General features: G+C 42.4%; 1 protein-coding gene across 2 annotated transcripts; it reads left to right on the top strand.

The window, feature by feature from the left end:
- Positions 1-690: 690 nt before the first annotated feature.
- Positions 691-16,074, top strand: LOC142379087 (ectonucleoside triphosphate diphosphohydrolase 7-like). Of its 2 annotated transcripts, none has more exons than XM_075464189.1 (14): positions 691-864; positions 2,408-2,506; positions 2,643-2,825; positions 4,913-5,118; positions 6,378-6,528; positions 6,698-6,801; positions 6,939-6,998; positions 7,099-7,247; positions 7,368-7,534; positions 7,630-7,831; positions 11,820-11,939; positions 12,076-12,161; positions 13,039-13,200; positions 13,614-16,074. In XM_075464189.1, exons 2-14 carry the CDS (start codon positions 2,499-2,501, stop codon positions 13,828-13,830), a joined length of 1,815 nt encoding a protein of 604 aa, XP_075320304.1. In that variant the 5' UTR covers positions 691-864; positions 2,408-2,498; the 3' UTR covers positions 13,831-16,074. The 2 variants fall into 2 exon arrangements, with proteins under 2 accessions (XP_075320304.1, XP_075320305.1); XM_075464190.1 differs by having other exon boundaries at positions 7,102-7,247.
- Positions 16,075-19,740: the final 3,666 nt, after the last annotated feature.

Consider the following 19,740-nt stretch of genomic DNA (forward strand, 5'->3'; position numbering starts at 1 on the left):
TGATCTTTGTGCCACCTCTTCACTCTCCTATAATAAAGGCATAAAAAAAAGCCCCCCCCCCCCAAAAAAATGGTTTCATTTGCTTAAAGTATGCGGAAGTACTTAAACGGAAAAAAACGTATGGAATAATAATGAAACAGGAAAACGATAGTGAGAAGAGTCCGACACAATAGTCATATGTGTGCCCTGCCTTTGGCGTTGGCACCCATAATAAGCTTTGACTGAACCTTAAGGAGTGTTGTCTTTTCCTATGGAAGAAAATCTATCGTGACTGAAAAAAGAATAAGAAAGAAGCTATCCATTTGTGGTCACATGCTTACCGCAGTGAATCACCGCACAGGGCAATGCATGGGACATCATCTGTATAATATACATACACTTACATTTACTTGAGAGGCAGCAAGAGAAAAAGTTTGAACAAGATGCATTTTTTTTAAATAGCTCATAAATTCAGTTAGCTGCTTTCCTCTCTGCTTGTGGTGATTACTCAGCATGTTGTCGAGTTTTTAAAAAAAAATGTATTTTAAAAAATCCAGAAATCTCCACTCTAAAATAAAAAAAGAGAAGAAGAAAAATATACACGGGGAAAAGCATTAAACAGGCATTTCAAAGTGTAGTACTGAATATTCCTGCAGCACGGGAAGGTATCAGTCGCATTTTGATGACGTTGTTAAGAGGTTGGCCATCCTCGGATGCGTATTAAATATTTCGGTCATTTCCTGCTCCTCTGCCTGTTGTCCTCTTTTAAAACCATCCAGTTGAAGCTAAGATAAAGAAGATAACATCGTATCAACTTTTCTGTCGAAGGAACGTCACATTTCGCCTGCGGACTTTACTGTCACGGTGGAGGAAAGGCGTCTTTAGGTAAGTTTCTGAGAGACTGATAGCATATGGAGACCGTTAACAGCGGTGTGGAAACGCACCGCTAGCCGGTTGGAATTCTGTATATCCGCTGAATGCAAATGGAAAACACTGTTTTTGTTCAATTAAATTGTTATTTGGTTTGACTGTCTGTCTCTATACAATAGTTGTATGTATGTATATGTATATGTATATGTATATGTATATATTAGGTAAGATAGTTACTTTCTTCACTCTGACCTGAACGGAAGAAAGCAGCTCTTTTTCCTCCTACATTATGACTAAAATAGAATTATAGGCTACTGTTATTGCGCCATGTCCGGCACAAGACTGCACAAGAGCTACGTTTGAAAGATGTGGATAATCTAGAGTACAATAAGGTTGTTTTGTTGGATTAAGGGGTGCCAGATCAACAAGTCAGTGAAGTGACCTTTTAAACATGAAAGTAGAGTAAGATGCACTGCAGAAAATAGGGGTCTTCAAACAAGATAAAACACACAAAAAATAAGGGAAAAGGTACTCAAAACAAGTGAAAAAATCTGTCCATGCAGCAAGATAATTTGACTTGGCAAGATTTCTTAAATTAAGATTGTAGGAGTCTTGTTTCTAGATTTAACAAAGGCAGTTTTGTGAACAAACATTTGTCATATGCTTAAAATCCAACGAATAAAGTGTGTTTTCAGATATTTTCTGTGTGACTTTTGAATCAAGCATGTTGAGTTTGTTATTGAATCTTAAAACAAGATTTATTTTGATGAGACTTTGGAGGAGAAACGTAATACATCTTATTTTAAGTGTTAATGGTCTCATTTTATGATTCCCTGCCTGTTTGAGACAAAAAAGTAAAGTTTTGCTTGATATAAGATTATACTGTTAAGTTGAAGACTTAAAATAAGAAATTAATTCTTAAAACAAGAAAAAAATATCTAGCACTTCTAAATGTAAGGGTTTTTTTCTTGGTAAGAACCAAATAATTTGCAGTGTGCAAACAAAAAGCATACACTGGCTGCACGTGATCAATTATTCTGGAAATAGTTTTTAGATGAATAGAGTCTGGAATGTGTTTAAATTGAATAAGCTGCACATTTATGTCGAGATGAATAAACTCCAGGGTGTACCCTGCCTGTCACCACCCAGTGACAGCTGGGAAAGGCACCAGAAGAATGTGTTTTTTCTTTGTAAAGCCACTTAACACTGACCTATGGATCATTAAGGCATGAAAAGGCACTCAACTCAAGGGATGACAGAAAACTTGGCAAAGAACCAATTTTAATTTGTATTTTTAGGCACTTTGTTGCTCGCACCCTGTCACAAAGACACGTCATTTGTTCCCATTTAACACAGTAGAAAGGAATGACAGTATGCAGTTATCCCTGTCTTAATAAAGTAAACAGAATTCAAGTGGATGTGCAGTTGAATGCCTTAGTCTCTTCACAATGTCCTATTTATTTGTGTTGTTTCCCTATGCTTTAAATTCAGGATAAGCTGTAAAAGATGCTGTATCATTGCTTAGCAGCTAAGTATTTTCCTTCTTTTGTCTGTTCAGGAGAAAAGTCAAAACTGGACGGAATCTGGTCAGACTGCAGTCACCATGAGGTGACGATTGTAACGCCTTCTATTCCAGCTGACCTGGCCACATGGCAAGGTGAGAAGCTGATAACGCTCTCCATCGGATTGTTCATGATAAGGTGGAACTGCGGGATATGATGATGTCCTGAGTCAGACTCCACAGTTCTGATGCAGCATGGATGTGTTTTTTTTTTTTTTTTCTTCCCCCACAGGATTACTTTGTCCTGCCTGCCAGCCTCCTGGTACTGCAGCGTGTCCCTGCTGTCTCTGGGCTGTGCACCCAGGCAGAGGCTGCTCTTCCTGCTGCTGCTCATCACCTGTGCCCTCCTTCTCCTGGGAACTTCCCAGAGGCAGCTGTGGGGTATCCAGCAACGGCCAGGGGCCCGAGTCAACAAGTGAGTGGAAATATGCTGTATTGACAAGAGGTGATAAGTGAAGGAAATGGTTAAAAAAAGAATCAAATCTGATGCACACACTTTGTTAAGCTGGAGCTGAGGCAGACAGATTGAGGTGTTTGAGTTGTCTTACACATCTGGAGATATGAACTGAAGTGTGTGATACTTTGTCATGCTAAGGTAATTGACATTTTACATTCGCAGTGTTTTTTTCAGATCCTTGAAATGATTTGATTTGAACAGGTTTGTTTCTTTAGCAAGTTTCATTTGAAAGGTTGCGAAAGCTATTAGTTTCCATTTGATTTAGTAGAAAATTGGGTAAAGGCCACATTGATCTAAAACACTGTAAATGTAATCAAACATTCACTATCCAGGGTGTCGATGTGGTAAACTGTAACATTATGTAACTGTGTGAATGATTAGCTGCAAATAAACCAAATGTTTTACATCAATTAGATAAGATGGATTACTCTTGTTGACCATATTTTATTTCAGCTGATGAAATGTAATGTAATTAGTTGCAACCCCGATTCCAAAAGGGTTGGGACGCTGTGTAAAATGTGATTAAAAACAGAATGAAATGATTTACACATTTCATAAACAAACATTTGCTTCACAATAGAACATAGAAAACGTATCATATGCTGGAAGTGAAATGCTTTTCTTGAAAAATACAAGCTCAGTGTGAATTTTCATGGCAGCAACATGTCTCTAAAAGCTGGGACAGGTCCATGTTTCCCACTTTGTAGCATCCCCTCCTCTTTTAACAACATCTGTAAACATCTGGAACTGAGGAGACCAGCTGCTGGACCTTTGGGAGAGGAATGTTGTCCCATTCCTGTCTGATAAAGGATTCTAGCTGCTCAGCAGTCAGTTGGTGAAAGGTCTGGACTGCAGGCAGGTCAGTCCACCACTCTTGCTGTTGGAATAGATGCAGGATGTAGTTTAACATTGTCTTGCTGAAATGTGCAAGGCCTTCCCTGAATAAGATGACATCTGGATGGGAGCAGATGCTGCTCTAAAACCTGTTTATACCTTTGAGCTTTGATGGAACCTTTCCAGATGTGCAGGTTTCCAGTTCCATAGGCACTAATGCCCCCCATACCATCAGAGATTCAGGCTTTGAACTGAGAGCTGATAACGAGCTGGATGGTCCCTCCCCTCTTTAGTCTGGAGGATGGAGCGTCCCTGATTTCCAAAATTATTGCAAATTTGAATCCACGTGACCACAGAACAGTTTTCCACTCAGTCCACTTTGTCTCAGTCCATTTTGAATGAGTTTTGGTTCAGATAAGATGGCAGTGATCCTGGATCACTTTCATACAGTGCTTTTGTAGGTACTTTTGCAAGCTACCATAAATTATGCAAGTCCTGTGCTTTAACCTGCATCTGTGGATGGTACAGTGAACTGTGTTCACAGACCATGATTCTGGAAGTGTTCCCGGGCCCATGCAGGGATTTCCAGCACAGAACCATGTCTGTTTTAATGCAGAGCTGCCCGAGGGCCTGAAGATCATGGACATCCAGTATTTATTCTCCCTTGCACATAAAGATGTATTCAGAAATATGCAAATCACTGCATTCTTTTTTTATGTACATTTTTTTTTTTTTTTTTTTTTTTAATTGGGGCTGTATTTGATATAAACTCTTATGAAAACAGCTATGAGTGACCTGAAATGAATTTGTAAGACTTCTCTTAAGTAAGCAGCAGAATACGTAAATATATCTTTGTTTGTCAAACATTTAGTTGAAGTAGAGACTGAAAACGAGGGAGATGTTTCTCATCTTTTTCCAGAAATCCTGAGATGTGTGTAAGCACCTCCAGGTTCAGATGCCTCACATGTGTCACAGCTGCTGTTTTTCTTAAGAATTTCTCTTAACGGGAGGAGAAACCACGTTCACGTTGATGTTCACATGTGTTAGGTTCTTAGAATTAAAGGCCGGAAGTGATAAAGATGTTTGTGGAAATTACCTACTACTGCATGTTGTAGTATCTTAATACTTTTTATACATTATCTAAATTGTATGAACCCAACTTTGTTTACTGTGCAGAAGTTGTACTCACCAGCCTCACCCCCCTCCCTCAGATACTTTTCCATTGTTGAGTCCATGGAGCCCACTGACGTCCTTAATTCGGGTCTGAATTATGGGATTGTGGTGGATTGTGGCAGCAGTGGCTCCAGGGTCTTTGTGTACTACTGGCCCCCCCACAACGGGAACCCCCACACCCTGCTGGACATCAGACAGATGAGGGATCGCGACCGCAGACCTGTTGTCAAAAAAATCAAGCCCGGTGAGGAGGACTTACTTTCTGTACTTTCTATAACGCCAACATTAAGCATGGATGTCCTTGAGTTAAAGGTGTAAGACTTTATAGTTTCAATCTTTGACAAGAAGTCAGTTGGTGGCATGCAGAAAGTCTTCCAGTGCACTCAAACAGAAGCAGCTCTGTGCATGGCTCACCATTTCCTGTGCATTCTGTGAGCAAACATGCATCAACTCTTTGATCGAGACCCAGCCAGAGCAGGAGCAGTAACTCTCAGCGGCTCTGTTTAGCTTCGGTAATGATTAAATTGCAGCAAATCTCACCATCTGCTGCTTGGGTTCACTGCCAAACAAGTGAAGGACAAAGTCCGTGAGAGGGAACATATGTGTGGAAAAATAAGATCTCATAGATTGAGTTTGTGTGTTATCTTGCGTTGAGATGGCTGTCTGGAGTGTTTTTTTTCTAGTGATGTTCGTTGGATTTATTAGTCATAATAAATAATTAGTCCAACGAATAAGAGTGACGAGGACCAGTCAGCTCTCATTACGTTTGGTCTCAGAGCCATCTGACAGATTAGATATGTTGCCTCAGTTCTGGGTTTAGCAGGAAAAAGCCATGTTGCACTTTGAACGCTGGGACATCACATACTGTGACAGCCAGCATGGAACTGATTATCTTGTAGTTGTCATGACTGATGATGTCAGCACATGACTGTAATAATGATAGAAAATTCTTATCCTTTATGCATTTCTGTTGCTTACATTGTACCTCTGCATGAGAGTGACGGCTGCACTCGGAGAGGTCACCACTGTCTGCTCCCAGAAGGGCAGAAGGGAATGTCTCATGACTCCTATAAGCAAAAATGCAACAGTGATACTACAGGAGTAGTAAATACAACCTCGAATCAGAAAAGGCTGGGTTGATATGGGGAAAAAACATGACTTTTATCTCTCTGCTGACACTATGAACTCAACATATTCCATGTTTTGTCTCATCAACTTCATTTAATCTGCTAATATACCTCTAATATACTTCCATTTTTACATTTCAGGCTGCAACACATCCAAATAAAGTTGTAGTTTAGAAGATTCATGAAAATTGCCCAACTAATAAAGCAGTTTGTCTGATAATTTTAACAGAAACTAAAGTGCCTCTTTTTGCTTGAATGTGCATTTAGCTTTATTGAGCAAAGCTGCAGTTCATTCTTTATTTTTCAGTCTGAGTATCCCGTCAGTGTTGACATTATAATTATTAGCTTTTGCTTCTAAATGTGTGTTTTCTCTCAGGTATATCCACTCTGGCGAACACACCGACGCAGGCCAGTGACTACCTGCAACCTCTCCTCAGTTTTGCTGCTGCTCACGTCCCAAAGAGCAAACACAAGGAGACGCCGCTCTACATCCTCTGCACTGCCGGAATGCGGCTGCTGCCTGACAGGTGGACAGTTTTTCAGATCATAGAAGGTTGTCAGATTGGAAACTCACAAATTTGGTTTTGATTGTAAGGTTGTTGTATTATCCTTCTCTGCTCTTTTGGTGAACTCCCTGCATCTTTCTGACTTTGCCCCTGAACTCTCCATGTTCATGCTTAACTTCTTCATGTGTAGCCAACAGGCAGCCATCTTGGAGGACCTGGTCACTGATGTTCCTCTGGACTTTGATTTCCTGTTTTCCCGTTCATATGCTGAGGTTATCTCTGGGAAACAGGAAGGTGACGCAACATTTTTGTGGCTGATTCTTGTTTATGTAGATGGAGAATTACTTGAATTAAGAAGTCTTCTGAAAGCTGACAGTGCCTGTTTTTGTTCCTCCTCACCATCATATTTCTGTTGCCTCTCCACCCTCCAGGCGTGTACGCATGGATTGGTATTAACTTTGTCTTGGGCCGCTTTGACCATGCTGATGTGGGTAAGTGTGAAGGTATATTAGCTGGATGTATTTGAAGGTTAACCTAATGTTACATTTCTGCATGTTTATGTAAATTCCTAAAACTTTGCTTTTATTTTAGAAGATGCCACAGTTGAGGTGACAACAGGGTCTGAGAATCAGCCGCCAATCAGCAGGCGCCGCACAGTGGGCATCATGGATATGGGTGGAGCCTCACTTCAGATTGCCTATGAGGTGCCCAGTGCCATCACTTTCAACTCGCCACAAGAGGTAAGGGATGCAGGAGCACCAGTGCAAAGCACTTCTGAGAGTCCTTCATGAGACATTCTCAGGCTGGGGACTGACAGCAGGTCTCAACTGCAGCAGTTTCAGCTTCAGTGTGTTTTTCAGGAGGAGGCAGGGAAAGGTGTTCTCGCAGAGTTTAATCTTGGCTGTGATGTTGAGCACACGAAACATGTGTACCGAGTCTATGTCACCACTTTCCTCGGCTTTGGAGGAAACATGGCCAGACAGCGCTACGAGGACCAGCTAGTCAACAGCACACTCGACAAGAACAGGTCAGACACATGCACACACACACACACACACGCACATGCACGTGTAGATCAGTGAGCAGGACAGCTTTGAATACTTCTTCCATGCTCTTTTTCAGCTTCCTCGCCACCCAGACAGGTCGGAGTGAGGACAAACCCTTCCCGGACCCCTGTCTGCCACTCGGCTTGCTGGACTCAGTCACCCGGGACAACCACACATTGTACCTAAGGGGTCAGGGTGACTGGACTCTGTGTCAGGAGGCTGTTCGACCCTTCCTGGGCCTCCACAATGGCACAATGTCACCAAGGGGTGTCTACCAGGTAAAAGCCTGTGAACTAAAACCAAGCTTTATGACAGATGAGGTGCTCAAGTGCTGGTTCAAGTCATTTAATTTCATTCAATTCAATTTAGTTCAATTCAATTTTATTTATTTAGCGCCAAATTAAAACAAATGTTATCTCAAGGCACTTCAAAGTCCAATTCAAGCCAATTAGAATCGAATTCAGTGTAATCCAATCGAAATCCAATTCATTCAGTTCTAAATTGGCCTATTTCATACAAAGCCAGTTTGAAGAAAGCAGTCGAGCTAAGGAAACCAACACATTCCACGGAAACTGTTAAAAGGGAGAGAAATTACTCCCTTTTAACAGGAAGAAACCTCTGGCAGAACCAGACTCAGGAAGGGTGGCCATCTGCCTCGACCAGCTGGGGTTTGAGAAGACAGAAAGGGGGGGACAACAAACACTGTAACACCATTCAAAGGATATCTGTTGGAACAGGGAAACACAAGTTAATGAGAACAATAATGTCACATATACATAAAGAGAGTAAAGTGAGGAAAGGTGTGACAGATGAGGCCCCCCAGCAGTCTAGGCCTATAGCAGCTTAACTATGGGATGTTTCAGGATCACCTGAGCCATCCCTAACTATAAGCTTAATCAAAAAGGAAAGTTTTAAGCCTAGTCTTATAAATGGAAAGGGTGTCTGCTTCCCGGACATTTACTGGCAGCTTATTCCACAAGAGAGGGGCCTGATAACTGAAGGCTCTGCCTCCCATTCTACTTTTAGAAACTCTGGGAACCTCAAGTAAACCTGCAGTTTGGGAGCAAAGTGCTCTGTTAGGAAAATATCTTATAATGAGATCTTTAAGATATGATGGAGCTCGGTCATTAAGAGCTTTATATGTGAGGAGAAGAATCTTAAATTCTGTTCTGAATTTAACAGGAAGCCAATGAAGAGAAGCTAAAACTGGAGAAATATGATCTCTCCTGTTAGTTCTCATCAGAACTCTGGCTGCAGTATTTTGGATCAACTGAAGGCTTTTCAGAGAATATGTGGGACAGCCCAATAATAAAGAATTACAGTAGTCCAATCCTGAAGTAACAATGCATGGACTAGTTTTTCTGCATCACTCTGAGACAGGATGTTCCTGATTTTAACAATATTACGAAGGTGAAAGAAGGCAGTCCTAGAAACCTGTTTTATATGCGAGTCAAAAGATAAATTCTGGTAAAAAATAACTCCAAGGTTCCTCACTGTAGAACTAGAAGCCAAGGAAATACCATCTAGAGTAATTATATAACTAGACAATTTCTCCCTGAAACGCTCAGGTCCAAAGATAACGACTTCAGTTTTGTCTGAATTTAGAAGCAGACAGTTCTGAGTCATCCAGGTCTTTATGTCTTTAAGACATGCTTGTAGTCTGACCAACCTATTGGGTTCATCTGGTTTTATAGATAAGTACAACTGGGTATCATCAGCATAGCAATGGAAATGTATGCCATGCTGTCTAATAATGTTACCTAATGGAAGCATGTATAAAGTGAAAAGAATCGGTCCAAGCACAGAACCCTGAGGAACTCCATGACTTACTCTGGTGTGTGAGGAAGATTCTTCATTTATAAGAACAAACTGAAATCTATCAGATAAATATGACTTAAACCAGCCTAATGCAGTTCCTTTAATCTCAATAACATGTTCAAGTCTCTTTAATAAGATACTGTGATCGACCGTATCAAATGCAGCACTGAGATCCAACAGGACAAGCACAGACACAAGTCCGCTATCAGAGGCTAAGAGGAGATCATTGGTAACTTTCAGCAGTGCAGTTTCTGTGCTATGATGCACTCTGAATCCTGACTGAAACTCTTCAAACAGATTATTTCTGTGTAAGTGATCACAAAGCTGAGCTGCAACTATTTTTTCAAGAACTTTAGACATAAAAGGGAGATTGGATATAGGTCTATAATGAGCCAACACTTCTGAATCAAGAGTAGGTTTTTTAAGTAAAGGTTTAATTACAGCAACCTTAAAAGGCTGAGGTACATATCCTGTCAACAAAGACAGATTGATCAAATCCAATATGGAAGTGTCAATTAATGGGAAAACCTTGAACAGTCTGGTTGGGATTGGGTCTAATACACAAGTTGATGGTTTAGAAGAGACTATTGCTGTTGTTAGCTCAGAGAGATCAACTGGACAGAAGCCGTCTGAATACAAATCAGGTTCTAAAGATACTTCTAAAGCGGCTGTACTTGATGATACATCACTGATGTATCATTTAGTGAGTTGTATGGCTTTGTTTTTGCTGGTATTTTAGTGATTATAGGACTGTTTATGTGAGTTTGTCGGCTGAATCTGCTAGTGTGTCTTGTCCTGCCTCCACCACTGGCACCCTCTATATTTTCATTACCCCCTACCCGAACCAGGGTTTGCATCCCCACCCCGCTGTGACTTGTGTGCAGTTGGTGAAAGGCTGAAGTAGATTATGGTGGTTGTGGTGTGAGGGGCAGTGTTGGCTGGCATTAGGGGGGTGACTCTGGGACGCCAGTGGTCACTGTCTAGCCTCCTGGAGGTGTCGTGGGCCCAACTAGACGAAACACTGATGAAAGGAGGTTCCCACCTGATGACACCAATGATATGTTGGTCAGCACTGCTCACTGATCTATATAATAGGGAGTGTAGGGAATTATTCACTGAGTCTGGTCCTTTATTTTATTTATTTATTTTTCTTTATTTTCTTTAGCACAAGTTTCTTGTGTTTTTATTGAATCTGATAATAGTGGGAAGGACTCCATTAATCTTCTCTCTAATAAAAACTATTTTATTGATGAAGAAGCTCATGAAATCATCACTGCTGAGAGTTAAAGGAATACCTGGCTCAACAGAGCTCAGACTCTTAGTCAGACTGGCTACAGCACTGAAGAGAAACCTGGGATTGTTCTTATTCTCTTCTATCAATGATGAATGATAAGCAGTTCTATCTTTACGAAGGGCTTTCTTAAACGTTATTAAACTATCTTTCCAGACTAATTGAGACTCTTGTAAATTAGAGGAACGCCACTGTCTCTCCAGCTTTCTTGCAGTCTGCTTTAAAGCACACAGCTGTGAATTATACCAAGGAGCCAACCTCTTCTGACTGATTACTTTCCTTTTCAGAGGGGCAACATTGTCCAGTGCTGTACGCATTGAAACTATAGTGCTGTCAACAAGAGAGTCAAGTGCTGCTGGAGTAAAGTTTAGGTAGTCGTCTTCTGTCATATCTGCACATGGCAGTGAAGAAAAGGATGATGGAATTAATTCTTTAAATCTGGTTACAGCATCCTCTGATAGACACCTTCTATATGTAAATTTCTTCTCAGAAGCTGTATAGTCAAGTCATGTAAACTCAAAGGTTATCAGACAATGGTCAGATAAGACGGTTATGAGGGAACACTGTTAACTGTTCACTCTCAATGCCATAAGTCAGAACAAGATGTGATTAAGGCAGTGAGTCGCTCTGTGAACACTGAGAAAATCCAATAGAGTCTAATATAGAATTAAAGTTCATATTTAGGCTGTCATTTTCAACATCTACATGAATATTAAAGTCACCCACTACAATGACTTTATCTGTACTCAGCACTAACTGGGATAAAAACTCTGAGAATTCAGACAGAAACTCAGAATAAGGGCCAGGTGGACGATACACAACAACAAACACAAGAGGTTTCTGTGATTTCCACTTTGGGAAAAACTGAGAATCAGAGATTCAAAAGAGCTCAAACTAATCTTGGGTCTGGGACTGATTAGTAACCCTGATCTGAAAATAGCTGCCACTCCTCCTCCTCTGCCTGTGGTTCGAGGAACGTGAACATTTAAACAGTCAGAGGGAGTTGATTCATTAATGCTAACATGATCCTGCTGCTGCAGTAAATGCTTCCTTCCTTTGTTACTGTGTTCTTACTCATGAAGGCAGGATGAAATTGCTCCTGACTGAACAGTTGGTTTAATTCTTCACTCACTGACTCTGAACACTGTGATCTTCAGGCTCCCATCAATTTCAGTAACAGTGAGTTCTACGGCTTCTCTGAGTTTTACTACTGTATGGAGGACGTGCTGAGGATAGGAGGACAGTACAAGAGCGACAAATACTCCCAGGCTGCCAAGGTGCTCACACACACACACACACACACACACTGCCAGTCTTTTTCAGGACTAAGCTTTTTGAGAAATATGTTCAATGTGATATCTTGCTTATTATGTTCAAAGCAAATGTAGAAGTTGGTTTTGGTTTATTCAACAGGACTACTGCGCCACCAAGTGGTCGACACTGAAACAGCGCTTGGACAGCCAGCTCTTCTCCAAGCAGGCCGACATCAGCAGGCTCAAGTAAGCTCCCGTTTGTGGTCGTCACACACAGCATCTGTCATTCTGCGCGGTCTGTAGGTGGCGCTCTTCAGGTTGTGTGTTCAGTCGCACAGGTGTGCACCTTCCACGCCATTGGTCTGGTTCATATTCCACATTCTGCGAGCAATAAATTCACCGGCTGTTGTGACCACGACTTTGAATTCTCTTCTTCCAGCTTATGTCGGTTATAAATCCCGTCGTCTTTCAACTGAATGTTTCCTCACTAAAAAAGCCCACTTGGGGTACTTGCTACAACCAAGTTATGATTGTTTTTTTTTAATTTGAAGAATATCAGCAGGTTACAAACCCACTATTTGAGTTTTAGCAGCAGGTTGTCCACAGGGAGGTGCTGTTGAGTCGGTGTCAGAGTTCTGTAGCAAACCTGAAGAATACATGCAAAACAAAACATTTTTTAGTGTACACTACGTGCACTGAATTTTGTTTCTTAAACCTCGAGTGAGATGGAGAGAAAATAATTCAGTTCGGTAGTTTGCTGGAAGCTAGTTTACAGTTTAATTGACTTTCTAAAAATAAAAGTGGCTCCATTGTAATGAAATGAATTGGAAAATACTTTTTTTATCCCAATAGAGAAATTCTAATCTTGTAGTATTTCTTTATATTTTTAACCAACATGCACATTGTTCTTTTTCATGTTCCAATTTTTAAAAATGTTTTATTTATTTATTTTAAACACCACAATCAGAAATCTACTATCTGGAAGAAGAGCTTTAACTTTCCCGTTCAAAAATCCATCCACATTATTGACTTCTTTCTTTTGGGTGGGGCACATTTGCTCTTTTTCTTGCCCACAGATTCTGCAGACATCTAAAGGTGCTTTATCCTGCATTTGTTTCCCCAGGTATCAGTGCTTCAAGTCAGCCTGGATGTATGAGGTGCTGCACTCTGGCTTCCGTTTCCCCTCTGACTACCCAAGCCTGAAAACAGCCCAGCTGGTTTATGACAAGGAGGTGCAGTGGACTCTGGGGGCCATCCTGTTTAAAACCCGCTTCCTGCCTCTCAGGTAACTCTGCTTCCACAGCTGTCCTCACACTGAGTAACTGTTCTTTGGCTTTGTTCAGGAGACGAATCACAATGTTAGTCTCAGATTACGAAAGAAAAGCGAATACTTTCAGATTCCATCAGGCTCTCTGAAGGCATTTATATTTGATTCTGAGTCTGAAAGAACCCTCCCAGGCTCAATGAAACAGTTAATATTTCATTAAGTAATGGGAGATTCACAGAAGTGTGGATGAACACATGGACACGTTAAACAGTTCCAACACTGATACTGATGTACCACTTATCATTTCTTCTTTTAAAAGTACATCCTGAAAAAATCTAAATAAATAAAGAGTAACTACAGTATCAGCAATGAGGGTTTTTATTTGTAATGAACAAACATGGGTTGGTGTGTTCCCGTCTCCCTTTCTGCAGGGACCTACAGCAGGAAACGCTGCGGCAGAACCACCCCAGCTGGCTGCGCCCTTCTTTCGTCTACAACCACCACCTGTTCTCGCTCTGCATCCTGGTGGTGGTGCTGGCCATCCTGCTGTACATCCTGCGCCTGCGGAGGATTCACCAGCGGGAGCTGCGGCAGGCTGAGGTGCTGGACCTCCTCTGGGCTGAAGAGGGCGAGGCCCTCCTCCCCTGAGAAACATGCCTGCGATGGGACCAGCTTCCAGACCGCTGACCATAAGCATGTTAGCATCCTTAGCATGTTTGACTCTCTGCGTCTGAGCCACATGACCGAAGCTCAAAAAAATATGTTGGAGGGACAAATCCTATAAATTACTCAGCAGAAAATGATGGAAGTCATGTTGTAAGAGGACGTTTAAGGAAAAAGGTCAGAGTGGGGGGGCAGGAAATGAAACTCTTTAAACACGGCGCCCACCTCAGACTTTCTTCTCTTTACGACTTCTCTCTGGGTAAAAAGTCACCCTTTTTTTTGTTTGTTTGTTTTTCCTCTCCTCCCATTTTTTTTTTCTTAGGTCTTGTGTCCGGGTTCGTGGCAGTTTGGACTTTAAACCTGCATTTAGTGCCATTTCAAACACATTCATCTCTGAGTGAGATGGCAGAGGATATCTAACAGTGTGGGCTCTTTTGAGATGCCACCTAAAGGGCAGGAAGAGAAAAAGTCTTTTTACATTAAAAGGCAAGTTTCTTGTTTCAAGCACGGCCACCAAAGAGAACTCCTTCCCAACTAGCATCACCTGCATTTCTGTCATGTGTGTCAGACAATCTGTCGGTTTTGGCAGCAGGATTGTTTCAGTGTGCGAGTAACTTTTCAGGTATGAAACTCTGGTTTGGCTGCGTGGCTCAGATCTGCCTTCAACATTTAATCTTAAAATGGTTGACAAAGATTACAAAGAGCTTGATTTGAGGGCAGTGGAGGTCTAAAAGCAGGCCGGGGGCACAGGCCTGACTCAGGCCCAGATGTTTACGTGGACCACCCATTGTGACAGATGTTGTGTACATATGTGACTGTAAAGCGACCTCCATGCCTGTGCTGTTTCCAGGAATGCTTTTGGTAAATCAGATTTTTCCATTTGTAGCACAGGACTGGAACTGTGCTGACACAGACCTTTTTGTTCCCGATTCAGATTAAAGCTCAGCTGACCGGAGACGCATGAGTCTCCGGCTACGGTTTGGCCATTCTGTGTTTGTTGTCCGACACTTTCACAGCCATCTTTTCCTTATGTGTTTGGATCTGTGTCTCTACCTCTCCAACATGCACATGTGACTTCTTATTAGCTCCAAAATGACTTTTTGCTCTGCAAACACTAAAAGAAAAGGTGAACAGGCTGAGAAATAGCTTGGCACTGACTTTTATTTTACCCAGAGCCTCGTGACATTTCCCATCTTTACCAGTTGAACTCGAGGCCATTGCAATTTAGTGTAAGGTGATATCCCAATGAGCTGGCATCATTTCCACCGTTAGATTTCCTTGAAAGGGATAATGTCAGCTTTGTGTCAGAGTTGTGGTCTCAGAGTGAACTCTCAGTGATACTGTTCTGAATGTTCTCCTCCTCCTCCTCTTCCCAGGGCTTGTAGAGGGCAGATCTCCAACAAGTGTTTCTTATATAGTTGTTCACTGAAACAAATTTGAAGCCATTTTTGAGGAAGATGGCTTGATCCCTTTTGTTCCCTCATTACTTCCTTCCACATTTCAGAAGCCACTGTTTTGCTCTTGGCATCATGTCACAGGCTGACAGACGGATACAGCTGTCCAACCAACCATAATGATGCCACTATGTGTCTGAGGGGTTAAACTTCCCGAGTGGTTCCAGGATGTGTCCATACTCCTACTTTGGGAAAATGGATCATTTCTATGATTAAGAATGAATCTTAGGATGACAGTCGGAGGCGAAGGACATGATTCATCCAACTTTACGATGATGATTCCATTTTTTTCAGAGAAAAGTGTGTTTTATAAGCTGTGCTGTTTGAGACATTTTTAATAGATAAAGTATGTGTGGTTTTTTTTTTGTGTAATGTCTGTTCTTCCTGAGTTCTGATGAGTCCTTGTCGAGCTATCGGTGTTCGTAACTTCTGTACTTCAGAGAGACTTTTCCACTTGAATCACAGAAGCTAAAAGTCTGAAACTTTCGAGCAATTTCTGCTTCATGTCTGATTCCACGTGACGAAATGAATCAAAACACTGCAAACCTCTTTCTGATCCGTCTTTATGCGAGTTTCAGGTTCCTGCTGCTTCTGTGACTTTTTAGCTCCTGTCAAAGGACCAATCTTTTTCCAGAGCTGGGTGTTGTGCAATGTTGAGGAGTAATTCACTGAAGGGGACAGCTGATTTAAAAAAAAAAAAAAAAAAAAAAAAGACCTTTTAACATAAATGTGAACCGAAACAATCCCAATCCAATAAAAGGCTTCTTTGGAAGAATGTGTGTTGTGTTGCATGTTCGCAGGCGGCAGTGGGTGCGTTCAGTGTACATGGGAAATTTTTACTGTATTTCCTATTTGAAAAATGTTTAGAATTGATCCTGAACTGTGCAAGAGCACAAAGTGAAAAAGCTGCCATGTGTCAAACAGGTAACGGAAGTCCCGCAGCACAGTCTCAGGGGAGCTGACCTGTGGCTGATGTGTTACGAGCTGAAGGTTTAGAGTCTAAAGTATTAAAACAGAAAAAGTTGTTTGGGATTTAAGTAATGTTAATATCTTGCCATACTCCACAGTAGGTGTATCCAATGCCTGACCTTTTGAAATACTGATTAGCTTATTAATGTTAGGACCAGGGATGAAAGTAGTTTTTAATTCTTGCCAGTACTATTACCAAAACCTTCATCTCAGGGATTAAAAACAAACACTTGACAATATGGTAAACTACTTCTTTCAATTGAACCATTGATAAACATCAAGAATACAAGTCTCTATGAATAAAGTATTTTTCTATGAAAAATGAGGTCATGAGCAAAAGGTAAGTGTGAAAAACGTAAAATCTGTTCCCCCCCTATATATCTCAGAGTAACCAATCATCTTGTGTTTTTGGTCATTTATTCCACTCATAATGGACAACTATTCCTATGAATTTGAAGACATTTGCTCACTGGCACAGAGGTTTGCACAAGGCGCAAGAATTTTACTTACCCGAAGGAGTGTACTTTTGAAGTAAGGTGTATATAGCATAGTCATAATTTTGGTAATCTAATGAGAGGTCAGGTGTAGAGGTCATCTTAAGGAATTCAAAGTGTTCGTCATACTTTATCATAGATAGCCATAAAAGGCACATATTGCATCAAATTGCCTAAAGTCCTAACACATGTATATCCATCCAACATTTCTCTTATTCTGCAGGAGAGTGTCCTGCTTGGGGACAGAGGCTATGCATGCTGGCCGTACCTCCTCACGCTATATCCTGATCCAGGAACAAGGGCGGAGAGGACATTCCACCATGCACATGTTAAAACAAGGGCACGGATAGAAATTACTTTTGGCCAAATTAAATACAGGTTCATTGCTTAAAGTTGTCAGGCACCATGGCTGACTTCTGACAGAGCCATCTTAAATTTGATAGTATACTTCATATTTTATACATTTTGTCTTGTGGACAACTTTTCATGCTCAAGTCTTTTCTTGGTCGAGTCCCTGCAGGTTCCAGTGCCTGAAAGGACTCAGTTTCTCCTGACACAGTTAGGCCGTCCAGAAAAATGCGATTTTGCGATCGCTGATTTTATTGCAAAATCAGCAAAATACCGCTGATTATGCGGGGGTCAATATTTTTTCAAAAAAGCCGCATATTCACCGCAATAATCACAATTTCCGTGCAAAATATGCAGGACTCGCTTGATTTCACAATCTCCGCACTTTTCTGCATAAAGTTGGGAAGAGAAAAAAATGTCTAAATGAACCAAATGAACTGGTGACTCGTGGCTTGCGACGTCATTGCCACCGACACACACAAGGAAAACAGCACCATAGCGTGAAGAGAAAATTAACGAGAGACAAAATGAAAAAAGCTAATCGATCTCACCTACCGACGCACATTACTGCCAAAGACCGGGCAAACCAGTACCCCGATGTCTTGCACGAAAGCGGGGGGAAACAATTCTGCACCCCGTGCAACTGTGTGTTGGAGCATAAAAGAAAATCGTCGGTGACGTGCCGCTTTACCAGCGCAAAACATTTGAAAATGCTTTCTGCAGCTGCGGAAAGGAAAGCCAAAGCCAGACAGCTGACGTTCACCGAGGCATCAACCTCCAAAACCATTGCGAGGGCTACCAGAAACGAGGTGAGTAGCGTACAAGCTTGAAATTGGCCAAATAAAGAATAAATGAAACAGAATAAGACCGAGAAGTGTGTGTGTGTGTGTGTGTGTGTGTGTGTGTGTGTGTGTGTGTGTGTGTGTGTGTGTGTGTGCGTGTGTATGTATTGTGAAACTGCTCAAGTTGTTAAAATAAAAAATCCAGGATTTTAGCCCGCGTAATCAAGGATTTATGCCCGCGTTTTTCTGGAGGGTCTACACAGTGAGGGACCTATACAGGGACACATATTTCCATTGATCCTTATTGTTGTGACCTTTGAGTTAGAACTTCTTTTCATAATTTCACACAGTGACATCCTTCTCTCTACCCTGGAGGGAATGGGGGTTTCTGGCTCTGCACTCTCCATGTTCTCATCCTACCTGACAGATCGCTCTTACCAGGTCACACTGAGAGGGTCTGTCTCGAAGCCACGTAGGCTCACCACTGGGGTTCCACAAGGTTCGGTCTTGGGTCCTCTTCTTTTCTCCCTCTACACATCATCTCTTGGTTATGGGAAAAGTTATGGGAGTGGATGACAGCCACTCCCATAACTTTTCCTACCACTGCTATGCAGACGACACCCAGCTGATTCTGTCTTTTCCCCCTTCTGACACCCAAGTGGAAGCACGCATTGCTGCGTGCCTGGCAGACATCTCGGGGTGGATTTCGATGCACCACCTTAAGCTGAACCTGGACAAGACTGAGCTGGTGTTTCTCCCGGGGAAGGGCTACCCGTTCCGAGATCTGGCCATCACCATGGATGACTCCGTGGTGACATCAACCCGGACCGCGAGGAATCTGGGTGTGACCCTGGACGACCAACTGTCGTTCTCGCCAAACATCGCATCAGTGACCCGTTCCTGCCGATTCCTCCTCTACAACATCCGGAGGATTCGCCCCTTCCTCACCGACAAGGCAGCACAGTTGCTCATCCAGGCTCTTGTCATCTCCCGCCTGGACTATTGCAACTCCCTCCTTGCTGGCGCCTCGGCTTCTGCCATCAGACCTCTGGAGCTGGTTCAGAAAGCTGCTGCTCGTCTGGTGTTCAGCCTCCCCAAGTTCTCCCACACCACTCCCCTTCTCCGCTCTCTACACTGGCTCCCTATAGCCGCTCGCATCCAGTTTAAGACTCTGGTGCTGGCCTACAGGGCAGTGGAAGGAACAGCTCCTTCATACCTCCAGGCTATGGTCAAGCCCTACACCCCCGCCCGACCACTTCGCTCTGCGGCCTCCAGGCGCCTGGCTGCCCCATCACTCAGGGGTCCCTGCGCACGATCGACACGGTCACGGCTTTTCTCTGTTCTGGCACCCCGATGGTGGAACGATCTCCCGACTGATATCAGGACAGCTGAGTTGCTGCCCATCTTTCGCCACAGGCTGAAAACCCATCTCTTCAGGAAACACTACCCTGATCCGCCCTCTTAGGACATCACCTGCTCCGTCCTAGTTCCTTACGCACTTATTGTTTCCTCCACCACTGGCACCCTCTATATTTTCATTACCCCCTACCCGAACCAGGGTTTGAATCCCATTCCTGCTTTTCTTACCTCTTTTATTTCTTCCCCTACCCGAACCAGGGTTTGAATCCCATTCCTGCTTTTCTTACCTCTTTTATTTCTTCCCCTACCCGAACCAGGGTTTGCATCCCCACCCCGCTGTGACTGGTGTGCAGTTGGTGAGGGGCTGAGGTACCTGACTTATCGCACTTACTCTAGCACTAGTTATGCTCTTAGCTGTTTGGTTTTGGAAGGAAATGCACTTATGATTTCTTGTGACCTGAAGTTCTTTTGCCTACCGATGTTGAACGC

This window comes from Odontesthes bonariensis, chromosome 4, assembly GCF_027942865.1.
Source record: "Odontesthes bonariensis isolate fOdoBon6 chromosome 4, fOdoBon6.hap1, whole genome shotgun sequence".
Lineage (NCBI taxonomy): Eukaryota > Metazoa > Chordata > Actinopteri > Atheriniformes > Atherinopsidae > Odontesthes > Odontesthes bonariensis.